Here is a 15,000-nt window from a genome sequence, read left to right as displayed (position 1 = left end):
GTGATTATAGCATCACGAAATTTTGGAGAATTTTAGGCAAGTTTGCATAATTTTCCTTGTAAAGTACTGGTTAATTCATACATATGTACGTGCGTGCGTTTTTTTTTTTTTGTTTTTTGGGGGGGGGAGTCCAATTGAGATTCGTTCCACGTTTCTATCAGCATTTCCATAAGCAGTACTGGTCGGAATTTCAGATGAATTGACGTAATTTACTTATTAATTTATTAGAAAAATAGTAAACGGTCCTAATAAATACATATGCGACAATGAAATGTTTTTCTTTCGGCGGATGAGAAGTTTACACCAAGGAGTACCTTAACCTTGGTGTATCGTAGTGAAAGGCTTATTTTACACCTGTGGACTCGGTATATGGTATCGGGTTGTCCTCAGTTCGTTTATACGCCTGCGGCCTGGAAAGTTAAAAAAAAGGTCAACCATAATATCATTCTTAATTTTAAACATTATGACATACTGGGAATGAGCTACCATACTCTTATTTTCGACTACACAGATCAATATCATGCCTTTTCAACATTAACAACCATAGAAACTATGATTGATTACAGATGTTTTCTTACTTCCCAAAGCTTGTCTGGGTATACTTGTATAAAAAGACGTTTGGTAACCCAAGTATTTTATCGACGAACATCGAAAGAACCCTTACGCAATATTTTTTCCTTGCTTTATCTTACGTCATTTATGGTACACTTTGAAAGAACTTTCATTCTATGGACTTACGACAATATTTTTTCTTGAATATTGTATTCATTACTTAAAACTTCTAACCTCACGTGAACAACAGGGAATGCGACAACGCGCATCTTTTCGAAAAGAAGCGATACCCAACGGCACAAAAACTCGGCGTCAAGGTTACACCAAACCACGTGGTCGGCGAATGCTGGTTACCACCGTTCGGACTGTTGAAAGCATATTCACTTTGTATCAGTAGCCAATGCAAGATTGAGTCTTATGTGTCCAATACGTTTACGAACGTGGTGCTAGCTTTTTAGAGGGACACTCCACAGCTGTCATTGCGTTTTTAAGCTGACAGGAAGATGCAGCTGAACATTTGCAATAAATCTCTCTTGGCGTAGTAATCGGACACATAGTAGTAGGGAGGCGTGGCATCGAAACGAAACCGGCGAATCCCTTAGACATCAGATTTCTCGACTAGTCTGACCCCTTGCTACCCGCCTGTCCCTAGTGGTTCGCTGTAACTGACAAGGATTAGAGGTCTGACTGAAGTACTCCTGGGACTAACGTCAAAATGTCGACCGCTACCAAGCTTGGTAAGCCTGCCAGAATACATGTTTTCAGTTTGAAACGAGGCCGAATGAGCGCGAACTTAGAGGATATTTTGAATGATAAGTATTGACATTTTGAGATTACTGAACGTTTATATTTAGGCGCTATCAATAAAATGTATGTACTGGTCGTGGGTGTGAGTTGGTATAGTTACAGAAAATATCGCCGATTTAAATGACACACTACTTTAAAGAATAATATTACACAGCGCGCTTCAGTTGAGTTCTGGGTACAGGCAAATTTCCAGCCAGCCGCCTTTTAGTCGAAAGATATAAGTAAACGATAGAGCAAATTATATGAAAAAGTTTGCCAGCGAATGGGCGATGCTCCCTTGGCAACTCGACGATAATTAGCTGACTCGGTCCTTGGTAGAAGGGTCAGTCAGTTCTCATATTCAGTCTGTGTGTCTGTCTTTTTCACCCTTTCATCTCTCCCCGGTCGGTCCTTGACTGCCTGTCACTCTGTCTGTCTGCCTGTCTCTGTCTGTCTGTCTGTTTCTTTCTTTCTGCTTGGTTATGTCTGTCTATCCGATTGTCTGTCAATAATCTGTGTATGTGTGTGTCTGCTGTCAGTGTGTTTGTCAGTAATCAGTGTATATGTGTGCGCGCGCGCGCGCGTGTCCGCTGTCAGTGTGTGTATGTATGTGTCTGCTGTCAGTGTGTGTATGTATGTGTCTGCTGTCAGTGTGTGTATGTATGTGTCTGCTGTCAGTGTGTGTATGTATGTGTCTGCTGTCAGTGTGTGTATGTATGTGTCTGCTGTCAGTGTATGTATGTGTGTATATGCTGTCATTGCGTGTGTGTGTGTCTGTAGTCAGTGTGTGTATGTATGTCTACTGTCAGTGTGTGTATGTATGTCTACTGTCAGTGTGTGTATGTATGTCTACTGTCAGTGTGTGTATGTATGTCTGCTGTCAGTGTGTGTATGTATGTCTGCTGTCAGTGTGTGTATGTATGTCTGCTGTCAGTGTGTGTATGTATGTCTGCTGTCAGTATGTGTGTGTGTCTGCTGTCAGTGTGTGTATGTATGTCTGCTGTCAGTGTGTGTATGTATGTCTGCTGTCAGTGTGTGTATGTATGTCTACTGTCAGTGTGTGTATGTATGTCTACTGTCAGTGTGTGTATGTATGTCTGCTGTCAGTGTGTGTGTGTCTTCTGTCAGTGTGTGTATGTATGTCTGCTGTCAGTGTGTGTATGTGTGTCTGCTGTCAGTTTGTGTGTGTGTGTGTCTGCTGTCAGTGTGTGTGTGTATGTGTGTCTGCTGCCAGTGTGTGTGTATGTGTGTCTGCTGTCAGTGTGTGTGTATGTGTGTCTGCTGTCAGTGTGTGTGTGTATGTGTGTCTGCTGTCAGTGTGTGTGTGTATGTGTGTCTGCTGTCAGTGTGTGTGTGTGTCTGCTGTCAGTGTGTGTGTATGTGTGTCTGCTGTCACTGTGTGTGTATGTGTGTCTGCTGTCAGTGTGTGTGTGTATATGTGTCTGCTGTCAGTGTGTGTGTGTGTATGTGTGTCTGCTGTCAGTGTGCGTGTGTATGTGTGTCTGCTGTCAGTGTGCGTGTGTATGTGTGTCTGCTGTCAGTGCGTGTGTATGTGTGTCTGCTGTCAGTGCGTGTGTATGTGTGTCTGCTGTCAGTGTGCGTGTGTATATGTGTCTGCTGTCAGTGTATGTGTGTATATGTGTCTGCTGTCAGTGTGTGTGTATGTGTCTGCTGTCAGTGTGCGTGTGTATGTGTGTCTGCTGTCAGTGCGTGTGTGTGTGTCTGCTGCCAGTGTGCGTGTGTATGTGTGTCTGCTGTCAGTGTGTGTGTGTAAGTGTCTGCTGTCAGTGTGTGTGTGTAAGTGTGTCTGCTGTCAGTGTGTGTTTGTAAGTGTGTCTGCTGTCAGTGTGCGTGTGTGTATGTGTGTCTGCTGTCAGTGTGTGTGTGTGTGTCTGCTGTCAGTGCGTGTGTGTGTGTCTGCTGTCAGTGTGCTTGTGTATGTGTGTGTGCTGTCAGTGCGTGTGTGTCTGCTGTCGGTGTGCGTGTGTATGTGCGTCTGATGTCAGTGCGTGTGTGTGTGTCTGCTGTCAGTGTGTGTGTGTAAGTGTGTCTGCTGTCAGTGCGTGTGTGTGTGTGTCTGCTGTCAGTGTGCGTGTGTATGTGTGTCTGCTGTCAGTGTGCGTGTGTATGTGTGTCTGCTGTCAGTGTGCGTGTGTATGTGTGTCTGCTGTCAGTGTGTGTGTGTAAGTGTGTCTGCTGTCAGTGTGTGTGTGTAAGTGTGTCTGCTGTCAGTGTGTGTGTGTGTAAGTGTGTCTGCTGTCAGTGTGTGTGTGTGTAAGTGTGTCTGTTGTCAGTGTGTGTGTGTATGTGTGTCTGTTGTCAGTGTGTGTGTGTATGTGTGTCTGCTGTCAGTGTGTGTGTGTGTGTATGTATGTCCGCTGTCAGTGTGTGTGTGTGTATGTATGTGTATGTGTGTCTGCTGTCAGTGTGCGTGTGTGTGTGTCTGCTGTCAGTGTGTGTGTGTGTGTGTGTGTGTGTGTGTGTGTGTGTGTGTGTGTGTGTGTGTGTATGTGTATGTGTATGTTTATGTGTGTCTGCTGTCAGTATGTGTCTCTGCTGTCAGTATATGTGTGTATGTGTGTCTGCTGTCAGTGTGTGTGTATGTGTGTCTGCTGTCAGTGTGTGTGTGTGTGTGTGTGTATGTGTCTGCTCTCAGTGTGTGTGTGTCTGCTGTCAGTGTGTGTGTATGTGTGTCTGCTGTCAGTGTGTGTGTATGTGTGTCTGCTGTCAATGTGTGTGTATGTGTGTCTGCTGTCAGTGTGTGTGTATGTGTGTCTGCTGTCAGTGTGTGTGCGCGTGCGTGCGCGCGCATAGGCTATCAGTGTATGTGTATTCATGCGTGTGTGAGTGTTTATATGTGTGTTTGTTTGAATGTGTTTGTGTGTATGTTTGTATGTGTTTGTGTGTCTAATGTCTGTGAATGTGATTTTCTGTCTGCTGTTTGTACGTGTCTGTCTATGCCTGTCTATCTGTATCTATTTGATAAAAACGCCTTCTCCCTCACTCTTTCGTCAAACACATTCCCTTTCTCCGCCTCATCCATCCCTCCTTTTACCCCCATCTGTCTTTTTACTCTCCTTTACTCCCTGTCTTCCTGTCTTCCCCTCAAGCTCCAACAGGGTAAACATGCGAGTCATCCAACAACCGGACTTTGCAGCCGGGCTATTAAACGTCTATTGCACATGCCGGCGGTCTGTTGCCATAGCAACAGACCGCCGACCGCGATAGACATTTTCTGGGTATGTGGGATGCAGAAAGAGAAGGAGGGAGGGAGAAAGAAAGGGAGGGAGGGAGGGAGAGAGAAAGGGAGGGAGGGAGGGAGAGAGAAAGGGAGGGAGGGAGGGAGAGAGAAAGGGAGGGAGGGAGAGAGAGAGAAAGGGAGGGAGCGAGAGAGAGAGAAAGGGAGGGAGGGAGAGAGAGAGAAAGGGAGGGAGGGAGGGAGAGAGAAAGGGACGGAGTGAGTGAGAGAAAGGGAGGGAGTGAAAGAGTGAAAGGGAGGGAGGGAAAGAGAGAAAGGGAGGGAGGGAGAGAGAAAAAGGGAGGGGGGGAGAGGGAGAAAGGGCGGGAGGGGGAGCGAGAAAGGGGGGGAGGAAGAGAGGAAGGGAGGGAGAGTGGGAGAGAGTATGGGAGGGAGGGAGGGAGGAAGAGAGGAAGAGAGGAAGTTAGTTGTGGGGAGAATGGAGAAGAGGTGTGGTGTGAAGGGAAGAGGAATATAACGAAGGTATGGAAGGAAGAGAAGAAGATAAGAGATGGAGAGAGTAGAGAAAAAAAGAAGCCTCAATAATTACTGCAGCATGTATTAATTCTGCGTATTTTGCCATGTTTCTCTGATGCCACATGTTAGTCTCCCAACGCACGTCTTGCTTAATAAGTTTCTCTTATCTTCGAGTGATCTTGCCGACGCAGGAGCTACTTCCTGTTAACGCTGATCTTGCGCTGACGAAGATATTGCTCGACTTGGCACACAGCTGTTTATAAGAAACGAGCAGCACATGACTTTTGTCTCTTTTAAGCTGTTATGTAGGGAGATGGGGAGGAAGCGAGCGAGAGAGGTGGAGGAAAAGGAAGGAAAAGGGAGAGAGAGAGAGAGAGAGAGAGAGAGAGAGAGAAAGAGAGAGAGAGAGAGAGAGAGAGAGAGAGAGAGAGAGAGAGAGAGAGAGAGAGAGAGAGAGAGAGAGAGAGAGAGAGAGAGAGAGAGCGAGAGAGAGAGCGAGCATTATATAGAGCATTATATAGAGCATTATATAGAGCATTATATAGAGCATTATGAACAGGAAAGGGGAAGGGAAAGGGATAGAGAAAGAAGAGAAAGTTGGATACCAAGTCATGTTATCTCTCACTTTTTATACACCAAGAAGTTACATCCGTTAATTTCAGGAGGCAATGCGCTGTGCAGTATGATCTAACATTAAGATGCTCTATTTCTGTAAGATCATTATCTAAGTCATAAAATATTATCAGACTTTGCGAACTAGTCGGCCCCATAACTTGCAGTGTGTGTGGTCTCGTATGTCTCAATCAGACCAGCGGATACTTGTGGTTCCAATAAGCATGATAGCAATACCTTATGTTGATTATAAGAAGGATTAGATAAATGTGATATCCATTTATAAAGGATAAATGACGTGTTTACATTGTGTATGAAAATGCAACATTTATGGAAAGATTAAAAAAACAGAGGAAGGAGGACTAGGTGGAAAGAGAGTGAATGCAAAGAATAGATAAAAGTGTGAATGCAAAGAATAGATAAAAGTGTGAATGCGGAGAATAGTTAGTGAATGCGAAGAATAGATAAAGGAGTGAATGCGAAGAATAGATAAAGGAGTGAATGCGAAGAATAGATAAAGGAGTGAATGCGAAGAATAGATAAAGGAGTGAAGGCGAAGAATAGATAAAGGAGTGAAGGCGAAGAATAGATAAAGGAGTGAAGGCGAAGAATAGATAAAGGAGGGAAGGCGAAGAATAGATAAAGGAGGGAAGGCGAAGAATAGATAAAGGAGGGAAGGCGAAGAATAGATAAAGGAGGGAAGGCGAAGAATAGATAAAGGAGGGAAGGCGAAGAATAGATAAAGGAGGGAAGGCGAAGAATAGATAAAGGAGGGAAGGCGAAGAATAGATAAAGGAGGGAAGGCGAAGAATAGATAAAGGAGGGTAGGCGAAGAATAGATAAAGGAGGGAAGGGGAAGAATAGATAAAGGAGGGAAGGCGAAGAATAGATAAAGGAGGGAAGGCGAAGAATAGATAAAGGAGGGAAGGCGAAGAATAGATAAAGGAGGGAAGGCGAAGAATAGATAAAGGAGGGAAGGCGAAGAATAGATAAAGGAGGGAAGGCGAAGAATAGATAAAGGAGGGAAGGCGAAGAATAGATAAAGGAGGGAAGGCGAAGAATAGATAAAGGAGGGAAGGCGAAGAATAGATAAAGGAGGGAAGGCGAAGAATAGATAAAGGAGGGAAGGCGAAGAATAGATAAAGGAGGGAAGGCGAAGAATAGATAAAGGAGGGAAGGCGAAGAATAGATAAAGGAGGGAAGGCGAAGAATAGATAAAGGAGGGAAGGCGAAGAATAGATAAAGGAGGGAAGGCGAAGAATAGATAAAGGAGGGAAGGCGAAGAATAGATAAAGGAGGGAAGGCGAAGAATAGATAAAGGAGGGAAGGCGAAGAATAGATAAAGGAGGGAAGGCGAAGAATAGATAAAGGAGTGAATGCGAAGAATAGATAAAGGAGGGAAGGCGAAGAATAGATAAAGGAGGGAAGGCGAAGAATAGATAAAGGAGGGAAGGCGAAGAATAGATAAAGGAGGGAAGGCGAAGAATAGATAAAGGAGGGAAGGCGAAGAATAGATAAAGGAGGGAGGGCGAAGAATAGATAAAGGAGGGAAGGCGGAGAATAGATAAAGGAGGGAAGGCGAAGAATAGAAAGAGGAGGGAAGGCGAAGAATAGATAAAGGAGGGAAGGCGAAGAATAGATAAAGGAGGGAAGGCGAAGAATAGATAAAGGAGGGAAGGCGAAGAATAGATAAAGGAGGGAAGGCGAAGAATAGATAAAGGAGGGAAGGCGAAGAATAGATAAAGGAGGGAAGGCGAAGAATAGATAAAGGAGGGAAGGCGAAGAATAGATAAAGGAGGGAAGGCGAAGAATAGATAAAGGAGGGAAGGCGAAGAATAGATAAAGGAGGGAAGGCGAAGAATAGATAAAGGAGGGAAGGCGAAGAATAGATAAAGGAGGGAAGGCGAAGAATAGATAACGGAGGGAAGGCGAAGAATAGATAACGGAGGGAAGGCGAAGAATAGATAACGGAGGGAAGGCGAAGAATAGATAACGGAGGGAAGGCGAAGAATAGATAACGGAGGGAAGGCGAAGAATAGATAACGGAGGGAAGGCGAAGAATAGATAACGGAGGGAAGGCGAAGAATAGATAACGGAGGGAAGGCGAAGAATAGATAACGGAGGGAAGGCGAAGAATAGATAACGGAGGGAAGGCGAAGAATAGATAAAGGAGGGAAGGCGAAGAATAGATAAAGGAGGGAAGGCGAAGAATAGATAAAGGAGGGAAGGCGAAGAATAGATAAAGGAGGGAAGGCGAAGAATAGATAAAGGAGGGAAGGCGAAGAATAGATAAAGGAGGGAAGGCGAAGAATAGATAAAGGAGGGAAGGCGAAGAAGAATAAATAAGTCTGGCAGTGTGGATATCCTGTAAATCCCTTGCCATCCTCATATTGCATGTAACCTGTAGGTCAGGTCTTCGATCTGGTCCAAGCAGGTTGCAGAAGGATAAGATTTAGCAGACACACATAGTCCAAAATATTTGATAAGAATAAACTTGTTTATATCTCTTACTGTATTCTTCTGTTTTCGTCTTCATTTGTTGTTGTTGTGAATGTTATTATTATTATTATTATTATGAACAACCATGATATTGCTCTTGTTATTATTTCTATAATTATTATTGATTTAATCTATTTTGTTTAATAATTATCTTCACCTCAAATTTTTTTTTCCGCAGCTGTGTTGAGTGTGTCCGACAAGACCGGCCTCGTGGACCTTGCCAAGGGCCTCGCCGCCGCCGGTCTCTCCCTCGTCGCTTCGGGCGGGACGGCGACGAAGCTGAGGGAGGCGGGCTTGGAGGTCGGTGTGGGGGAGGGTGTTGCAGGGTTGCTGTTGTTTGGTGGGGTTGTAAGGTGTGGGAGCGAGTGATGTGTTATTGTAATGATTTAATTTTTTTTCTCTTTTTTTCCTTTTTATTTCTTTCTAATTTCGTTTCTCTTTCTTTTTTATTTTTTTCTTCTTTCATTTTCTTTCTTTTTCTCTTTTTCTCGCTTTCTCTCTTTCTCTCCTCTCCCTCTTTCCCTCTTCCTCTTCCTTTCCATATTTTCCTTTCTGTTTATTTTCCTCTTCCTCTACTTATTTTTCCTTCTCCCCCCTTTCTCTCTTCCTCTCCTCTCTCTCTCTCTACCCATCCTCCTCTTTTCTCTCCTCCTCCCTTCTCCTCTTCCCTTTCTTTCTCATTTTCTCTCCAGCCATTCCCCATCATCATTTAGTTTTTTCTCCATCCTAATTTTATTTTCCTCTCATTCTCTATCTTTTGCTCATATTTCTTTTCTTTTCTTATTCTCTTTCTCTTCCTCTCAGCTATCCTCTAGCTTGTCGTAATAATGATAAAAATAAAGAGATTCATTATTTTTTTTTTGTACAGGTCTCTGATGTAGCAACAGTGACAGGTGCAGCCGAGATGCTTGGTGGGCGTGTGAAAACCCTTCATCCAACTATTCATGGTGGAATTCTGGCTAGGGATATACCCTCTGACCTGGCTGACCTCACAGAGAGAAACATTAGCCCCATTCAAGTAAGGAGAGATACAATGCTGTAGAATTCTGATATGCTGAGGAGGCTCTTAACCGTGTGTTGGAGAAGAACTGAAATAAAGTTAAGTGGTGATTAGTTGAGTGATGTAACAAAAATATTGTTTGAGGTTGAAGTTTTAAAAAGATTAATGTTTTTTTTTTCCATTTTAGGTTGTAGTATGTAATTTGTACCCCTTCGTGAAGACAGTGGCTAAGGAGGGTGTCACAGTAGAGGATGCTGTTGAGAATATTGATATTGGAGGTGTGACACTCTTGAGGGCTGCTGCCAAGAACCACAGCCGCGTAACAGTGCTCTGTGATCCGGAAGATTATGGGAAAGTCTTAGCAGAATTCAAGACTGGAAACACAGATATAACCACAAGGTGAATATAAAAACAGCCATGATAATGACAGGCGTATTATACTATATTATAAATAAAAGAAATGGTAATTACTAAAGAAATTTAAAATTAGATTCAGAGAAGGCTTCGACAAAAATTATCATAGAAAGTGACAGATTTTAGCAAGTTCTCAAAAGTTTATCAGAGGTGCTGAAGTTCATTTACTGTTAGAAGACTAAATGTAGAACCATACTAAATGTAGAACTATCAATTCTCATGTTACAAACTTTCTGTAGAAATTGTCTAAGTTGTGTAGGAACATACAATAATGAAGTCTTGAAATTAAATCGTATTTCTCTGAATTATCAGGCAGCAACTAGCTTTAAAAGCATTCACACACACTGCCCAATATGATGACGCTATCAGTGACTACTTTCGCAAGACCTACTCTAAGGGGATGGCACATCTGCCCCTTCGTTATGGCATGAACCCTCATCAGAAGCCAGCTCAGGTTTATACTCAAGGACCAAAGCTTCCTATCACAGGTAGTCAATAGAGGCTTGGGTGATATTGATTGTGTAGATTCATGCTATTAACTGTTGAAGAGTATTATTCACTGTAGATACTAGTTTTCTTGTATTGATATATATATTACAGAATATGGGATTGAAATGAAATAGCAACATATGATTAATCATCACCATGCATTCTTTTCTCTACAGTTGTAAATGGCTCACCTGGTTTTATTAACTTGTGTGATGCTCTTAATGCATGGCAACTAGTGCGAGAACTCCGTGCCGCTTTAGATCTCCCTGCAGCAGCATCTTTCAAACATGTTTCACCTGCTGGAGCAGCCGTTGCCACACCCCTAACTGAGGATGAGGTAGAAATCTTTTCTGTTTTCTAAATTGTATTGATTACCTCTTATGAAACGGGGAAAGCAGAGAAAAGTGTTGATGTAAGTACTCTGATTCCACTTTCTCCTATCAAGAAGTGATTCTTTCAGGCAAAAGTGTGTATGGTGGAAGATCTAGGGCCCCTCACTCCATTAGCCATTGCCTATGCCAGAGCACGAGGAGCAGATCGAATGTCTTCCTTTGGAGACTTTGTGGCTCTGTCAGATGAATGTGATGCTCTTACAGCAAGAATCATCTCTAGGGAGGTATGTCATTACTTCATCTGTTTTACAATACTTATATAGTAAAGCCTGTTTCAAATACCTTTTGCAGTACCTGATCATAATTATACATTATATGTTATGTAACCACCTTTCCATAGACATTGCATTGATAATCAACCAGGTCTCTGATGGAGTGATTGCACCATCATACTCACCAGAAGCCTTGGAGCTCCTCAAGAAGAAGAAAGGGGGAAACTACTGTGTGTTGCAGGTCAGTAAATTTGCATCTTGAGTACTCTTTGGAAAATATACTGGTATGTCAGAATTATTTCATTGTATGTGCACATTACACACATGTATAGACTCATTCACTCTTGGGCACATACTCAGGCACAGACAGACTTAAAGGAAGTTAAGCACAGGTACAAGCAGGCAGTCATGTTTATACACACAGATTCTTTTATACATGCTTTTTGTATGTGGTCTCCAAGCTCTAGTTGGTCTTCCCTTTGTATTGAAAAGCTCTTACATTTGAGCAGATGTGTAATGTCATTGTCCAATGATCTGTAAATAAATCACAGTTGCTTTAACAAGTACTTTTATTGCTTTGGTGGTTGGACATACAGTGTAGTAGTGATAAACTACATATACGTAGATAAATATAGATATAGATATATAAATGATATAACATTTTGTCAAAAATATATTCAAATAAAGTAATTTGTAGACCTGCTGTATAACTAGTATGCAGAAAATATATACATAGAAATAAAATTATTTTCTTTTGTGATGAACTTTTCTTGGCATGTTCCATGTCATTATATCTGAAATACATATTAGAAGCCAAAGGGAATGCATTACAATGCACATGATACAAATATTTAAAATGTATCGGAAGAATACTAGAGATAAAACATTATTCAAGTCAAAAATTAATTTATTTAAAAAACGGTAAAAGGCCAACAAGATATATATACACAGGAAAATGCATTAGACTTATTCAGTATTTAGCCTTAGAAATACAGTATCCAAAATGAGTAAACAATAATTTTTACATACTCTGGTGTGAATAACAAAGTAAGAGAGCAATGACAGAAACACAAATATTCACACCATAATTCAAAAGTTTGGTTCATAATTTGCTATCCTGCATTGAAAGGAGAGATTGGTGGTGAATATCCTTCTTTTGAAGATAAGGTATAGATATTACTTTCAGAATATATTATTTCAGTGTCAAGATTCATAGCAGTACGTGGAGTAACAAATCTTAACCAGTTTCACACTGAGTGGCATTTATTTTGTGCACTTTTCAATTGTAATATCTAATGAACAAGATAACTAATAAAAGTTAGTTCCTCGCTATGCAATTACCATTGTTATTCCAATAATACTTTTCGTGTTTTGGAACTACAGGCTATCAGTTTTGAGTTGAAATATCAGAAAGATGTGGGGGACTAGTGAATGGACGGTTTGCAATGGAAGATGTATGGCTTGAAATGGATGCACCAGATGGATGACTGGATGGACGATTTGGCACAGGAGAGGATTTTACTCTGACGGGTCTGGGTGGGCAGTCTGGGGATTGACGTTCCTGACAATGATCTTTATTGACAGATTTCAAGGACATTTTCAATGGCTGACCAGTGATATCTGCTGATGAATAAGTGGGCTGATTGTTACTGGCCGTGCTATTAATACTAGAGGAACTTGGAATGGTATCTGAATGTATAATCGTGTTTCCCTGAGTATCCAGTGTCAGCTTACTGGATCCTCGGTTGGTAAGTTCATAATGTAACAGGTGTTCTGCAGGACTGCTGTGTGTAACAGAGCTATTGCATGATCTGGAAGGAAATATAACTTTCTTAGTGACTTTCCTAATGGCATTCCGCAGAATTGGGCTCTGATATCCATAGAGACTAGGATGGATTGCCATAAGGCTGAGGATATGAATGAATGTAATGAGGACCAAAATCTCTATTGTTAACGAGGAGGAGGAGGAATACCCAAGATACACACACAGCTGGAGGCCTAGCAGAGGCAGGTAGGAAATGGCAAAAAAGGCAACAAGCCGATGACTTGTTCGGACACACTTCCGCCGAACTGGATGCATAATAAGGTCAGTTGGTATGTTGTCGATTCCTCCTGGTAAAGCTCCAGAAGATTCATACTGACAACTCCTGTCAGGGCGTTGAGGATTGCTTAATTCAGTGTATTCCTCCTCTTCGTCCTCAGACTCCAGTGATGAAGCAAATCTCGTGGCTGTACGTGCTGATGTAAGGGCAGAAAGCCTTGCCATGCGCTGGTTACGATTCAGCTTTTGGTGTGGTGTGCTCTGCTTACTTGAGGGTGCTGACATATCAGCCATATACCCAGCACAGAGATTTTCCTGGACTTCAGCACTGCACACTTTTCCTTCATTTTTGAGATTCATAGTGTCATTGGATCCTTGAGTTTTGCTTCTTTCTGTATCAGAATGAAGACTATTGAGGAGTGGCCAAGGTGAACTTTTTTGGTTTTGGAGCGAATTGTCTTGACTCTCATAAAATGTTTCCACCTGGCTTCTCTGCATGATGCGAGGCAGATAGTCATAGACATTCCGAAGTTTCCAAGCTGTGGTGTTAACAGTGTGTGTATTTGGAGGCATTGTCACAGGGTTGATGATGGTTGTCCGGTGTTGTTTTGTTGCAGTTGTTATATTATAATTGCTCTCCACTGCATTAGGAAGGGCTATGTTGATAACAGCCTGTGGCAATGCTTGCACTGGAGGACACCTATGTGACGACTGTGGAGCTACCTCCTCCTGGGTATCTTTTGGCTCAATTGCCTGGTAAAGGTGTTCACTTTCTGGTTCTGACTCAGAGCCTGATAAGGGTTGCAAGTCACTAGTTGGTCTTCTAAAGCAGACGGGGGAAGACTCAGAAGGTAGCGTTTCCTCTTTCTTGCAAGCACTGGACTCTGGCTTACATGCCAAAGAAATTGAAGCTGCAGCAGGAGGAAAGCTTGTGGAACCACATGTTGGTACTTGCGGGAGTGGAGGTCTCTTGTTTATGCCAAGCTGCAGTTGTGTTTGTTGGGAACTGTTCGAGTTTGACTCAGACTTTTTGTTGTCCGAATCTTTTTTATGTGTTGAGGTGCATGGTATTGACTGTTGGCTACATGCACCATAGTAACTGTTCGCAAATTGCCCATCTTTTTGGATGCTTACCCTCTTTGATTTTTGTAAGGATGAATCATGGTAAGTTTCAGACAGTGGAAGTGTGTCTTGGTGTAACTTGCTGTTGTTGTACTCTCCACCCAGGGAGCTCACATCAGAGCTGATATGGCCAATGTGTGCCTGTCGAGGAAATGATGGGTTGTCCACAAGCTTCGTAAAATTATTGATGGCACTATTCCTTGTACCTTGGTGGTTTTCAGTATAGATGGACTTCTTTTTTATTTTCTTGATGGTAAGATAGTTTACCAGGACAACCAACACGAAACCAAAAGTCACACACACAGCAGTGAGAGGCAAAGTGTTAGCTAAGGTGGCTGTCCAAAAGTCAAAGGAGCAGGTAGGACTACCACGGAATATGTTATGGAGAGCATACCCAACTGCAATTCCTGTTCCACTCACCCAAAGCACCAGTATGATGAGACGAACCACAACCCTTTCATGGGTGCGTGTCTGATTAAAGTTATAGAACTGCCACCAGCGGATAATGCTAATGCTAACGATGCTTCCCATGGAGACAAAAGTGGCAAGGACCATGGACGTAGAAATGAGCATGCACACCTTATAAGGCATCATCTGAGAGTCCAGGAGGCTGATGATAAGGACAGGAACCAGCAGCATACTGGCAAGAAGGTCAGAAGCCGCTAGACTCACGTAAAGTACAAAAAAATTCTGGCCCAGGTAGTGGCGTGACAAGATGGTGAAAAGGATGAGTGTGTTACACACCAAAGAGACTATTAGAAGAGTGGCAAAGATGGAAGCCAATATGTAGGTAGTGAAGACATCTAGGTTCTGATATAGTTCGTGGTGGAGAGCTGTCCCACTACCATTACCAAACTGAGCGGCAGAAATGCCAATATAAAATGAGGTTGATGTCTCAGTGGAAACATTTGGTTGCCCATACCAAGATGTACCAAGGTATGTCCAGAATTCTGGTGTTGGGGTGGATGTCAGGCCAGATTCTAACGTGTGTGCTTCCCCATGCGTAACATTGGAGATTCCATTAAAACTATAGGGGAACAAACTTTCTGAAGAAAAGGAACCTGGGGGAGTACTTGTGTTTCCCCCAAACCACGGTGACATACTCGAAGCCTCATCAGTAGTTGAGAGCACAGTCTCTTTGGAAGTGGTACCAGATTCAGAATTAT

At 42.6% G+C, this 15,000-nt stretch overlaps 1 protein-coding gene across 1 annotated transcript in view; it reads left to right on the top strand.

The window, feature by feature from the left end:
• Positions 1-956: 956 nt before the first annotated feature.
• The window catches only part of LOC113802188 (bifunctional purine biosynthesis protein ATIC), a 33,074-nt gene continuing 19,030 nt past the window's right edge, over positions 957-15,000 (top strand). Inside the window, exons 1-8 of the mRNA XM_070142538.1 lie at positions 957-1,289; positions 8,343-8,464; positions 9,033-9,182; positions 9,352-9,563; positions 9,891-10,066; positions 10,244-10,404; positions 10,528-10,683; positions 10,823-10,912. Of these exons, the coding sequence (XP_069998639.1) occupies positions 1,268-1,289; positions 8,343-8,464; positions 9,033-9,182; positions 9,352-9,563; positions 9,891-10,066; positions 10,244-10,404; positions 10,528-10,683; positions 10,823-10,912 (1,089 nt within the window). The 5' untranslated portion in view covers positions 957-1,267. The remainder of the gene's footprint in view (positions 1,290-8,342; positions 8,465-9,032; positions 9,183-9,351; positions 9,564-9,890; positions 10,067-10,243; positions 10,405-10,527; positions 10,684-10,822; positions 10,913-15,000) is intronic.

Source organism: Penaeus vannamei, chromosome 29 (assembly GCF_042767895.1).
Source record: "Penaeus vannamei isolate JL-2024 chromosome 29, ASM4276789v1, whole genome shotgun sequence".
NCBI lineage: Eukaryota > Metazoa > Arthropoda > Malacostraca > Decapoda > Penaeidae > Penaeus > Penaeus vannamei.
Note: the sequence above shows the minus strand (reverse complement) of the source record. Positions and strands in the feature narration are given on the sequence as shown.